General features: G+C 63.4%; 1 protein-coding gene across 1 annotated transcript; it reads left to right on the top strand.

The window, feature by feature from the left end:
- Positions 1-6: 6 nt before the first annotated feature.
- On the top strand, positions 7-1,146 carry NOP9 (NOP9 nucleolar protein). Its single transcript, XM_015616910.3, has 3 exons — positions 7-171; positions 278-467; positions 882-1,146. The coding sequence occupies exons 2-3, from the start codon at positions 333-335 to the stop codon at positions 1,110-1,112; spliced, it is 366 nt and encodes a 121-aa protein (XP_015472396.1). The 5' UTR covers positions 7-171; positions 278-332; the 3' UTR covers positions 1,113-1,146.
- The last annotated feature ends 474 nt before the right edge of the window (positions 1,147-1,620 follow it).

Below are 1,620 nucleotides of genomic sequence, written 5' to 3' on the forward strand. Positions count from 1 at the left end.
CCCCCCAAATTCCGGAACTTTCCCCCCAGCTTTGCTGGCCCCGCCCTGCGCCAGCCTGTGCCTGCAGGGGGCGCTGTTGGCCCTCCACTGCAGCCAATCACCGTCCTGCTCCCGCTTCTGCCGCGCCCTGATTGGCTGCCTCGCCCGCCAAGGCCCCGCCCACCCGCAGAGGTCAGTTCTGATTGGCCGAGGCTCCGCGGCGCCGTTTCCCCATTGGCCGGTGGGGTTCCCGTTTCCCCATTGGCCGCCGCTGATGGCGGCTCTCCCATTGGCCCAGCCCGCTGCTGACGTCACTGCAGGACCCCGCCCGGTCCCGCCTCCTGGAGGCGGCCATGACGGTCCTGGACCCCCCGGGGCTGCGCCAGCTCTTCCGGGGTCACCTGCGGGGTCACCTGAGGGGCGTGGCCTCGCACCGAGTGGCCAATCACGGCCTGCAGAGGCTCCTGGACCACGCCCCCGAGGACGTGGTAGGCGGGGCTTGGTTGGGGCGGGGCTTAAAGGGGAGGGGCTTAAAGTATTTGATTGGCTGGTGGGCGGGGCTTGGGCTTGGAAAGGAATTGATTAGAGGTGGGTGGGGCTTAATTTAAAGCAGGAAAGGGGCGGGGCTTTGGCTGGAAAATGAGTGGGAGTGTGGTGGGAGGGGCTTAAAGGGGGTGTGGCTTAGGAAGGATTTGATTGACAAGGTGAGAGGTGGGTGGGTCTTAAAGGGGTGGAGCGAAATGGGAGGGGCTTAAAGGGAAGGATTTGATTGACAGGGCAAGAGATGGGCAGGGCTTAAACCCAAGGGGGCGGAGCCTAAGCTAATTAGAGCTTCAGGGATTGGCTGGGATGGGTTTGGTGGGCGTGGCCCGGCTCAGGTGGGCGTGTCCCGCCCCCCACAGGTGGAGGAGGTGCTGTCGGAGCTTGGCCCCGCCCTCCAGGAGCCGCTGGCCCGGGGCCACCCCGGGGTGGTCGTGGCGCTGTTGGGGGCGGCCCAGAGACACCCCCGGCTCCAGGGGGCGGCGCTGCGCTGGCTCTTCCAGGTGGGACACGCCCCCTTCGCTAGGCCACGCCCCCTTCCCGCCGATAAACCACGGCTGCTTCGCGTGAAGCCACGCCCACTTCTGCTTTAACCAACCCCCTCTAAGCCACGCCCCCTTTACATTAACTCACACATGCCTGGATAAAGCCCCGCCCCCTTCCCGCCGATAAACTACGGCTGCTTCGCGTTAAGCCACGCCCATGTCTGGTTTAACCACACCCTCTTTGGGTTAAGCCACGCCCCCTTTACATTAACTCACACATGCCTGGATAAAGCCACGCCCCCTTTGCATTAACTCACACATGCCTGGATAAAGCCCCGCCCCCTTTACATTAACTCACACGTGCCTGGATAAAGCCACGCCCCCTTCCCGCCGATAAACCACGGCCGCTTCGCGTTAAGCCACGCCCACTTCTGGTTTAACCACACCCCCTCTGGGTTAAGCCACGCCCCCTTTATGTTAACCTGCTCTGTTTTACAAAGCCACGCCCCTTTTAGCCCTGCTGCCTCCCAAAACCCCGCCCCTTTAAAAAGCCCCACCCCTTTCCCCATAGCCACGCACATTCCTGTCTTAGCCACGCCCCCTTAAGCCCCACCCC

This window comes from Parus major, unplaced genomic scaffold (assembly GCF_001522545.3).
Source record: "Parus major isolate Abel unplaced genomic scaffold, Parus_major1.1 Scaffold1225, whole genome shotgun sequence".
Classification (NCBI taxonomy): domain Eukaryota; kingdom Metazoa; phylum Chordata; class Aves; order Passeriformes; family Paridae; genus Parus; species Parus major.

Coding starts and splice junctions, on each gene's coding strand:
- NOP9 (XM_015616910.3), top strand. CDS start 333: ATGACGGTCCTGGACCCCCCGGGGCTGCGCCAGCTCTTCCGGGGTCAC. Junction 468..881: donor ACCACGCCCCCGAGGACGTG/GTAGGCGGGGCT, acceptor CGCCCCCCACAG/GTGGAGGAGGTGCTGTCGGA.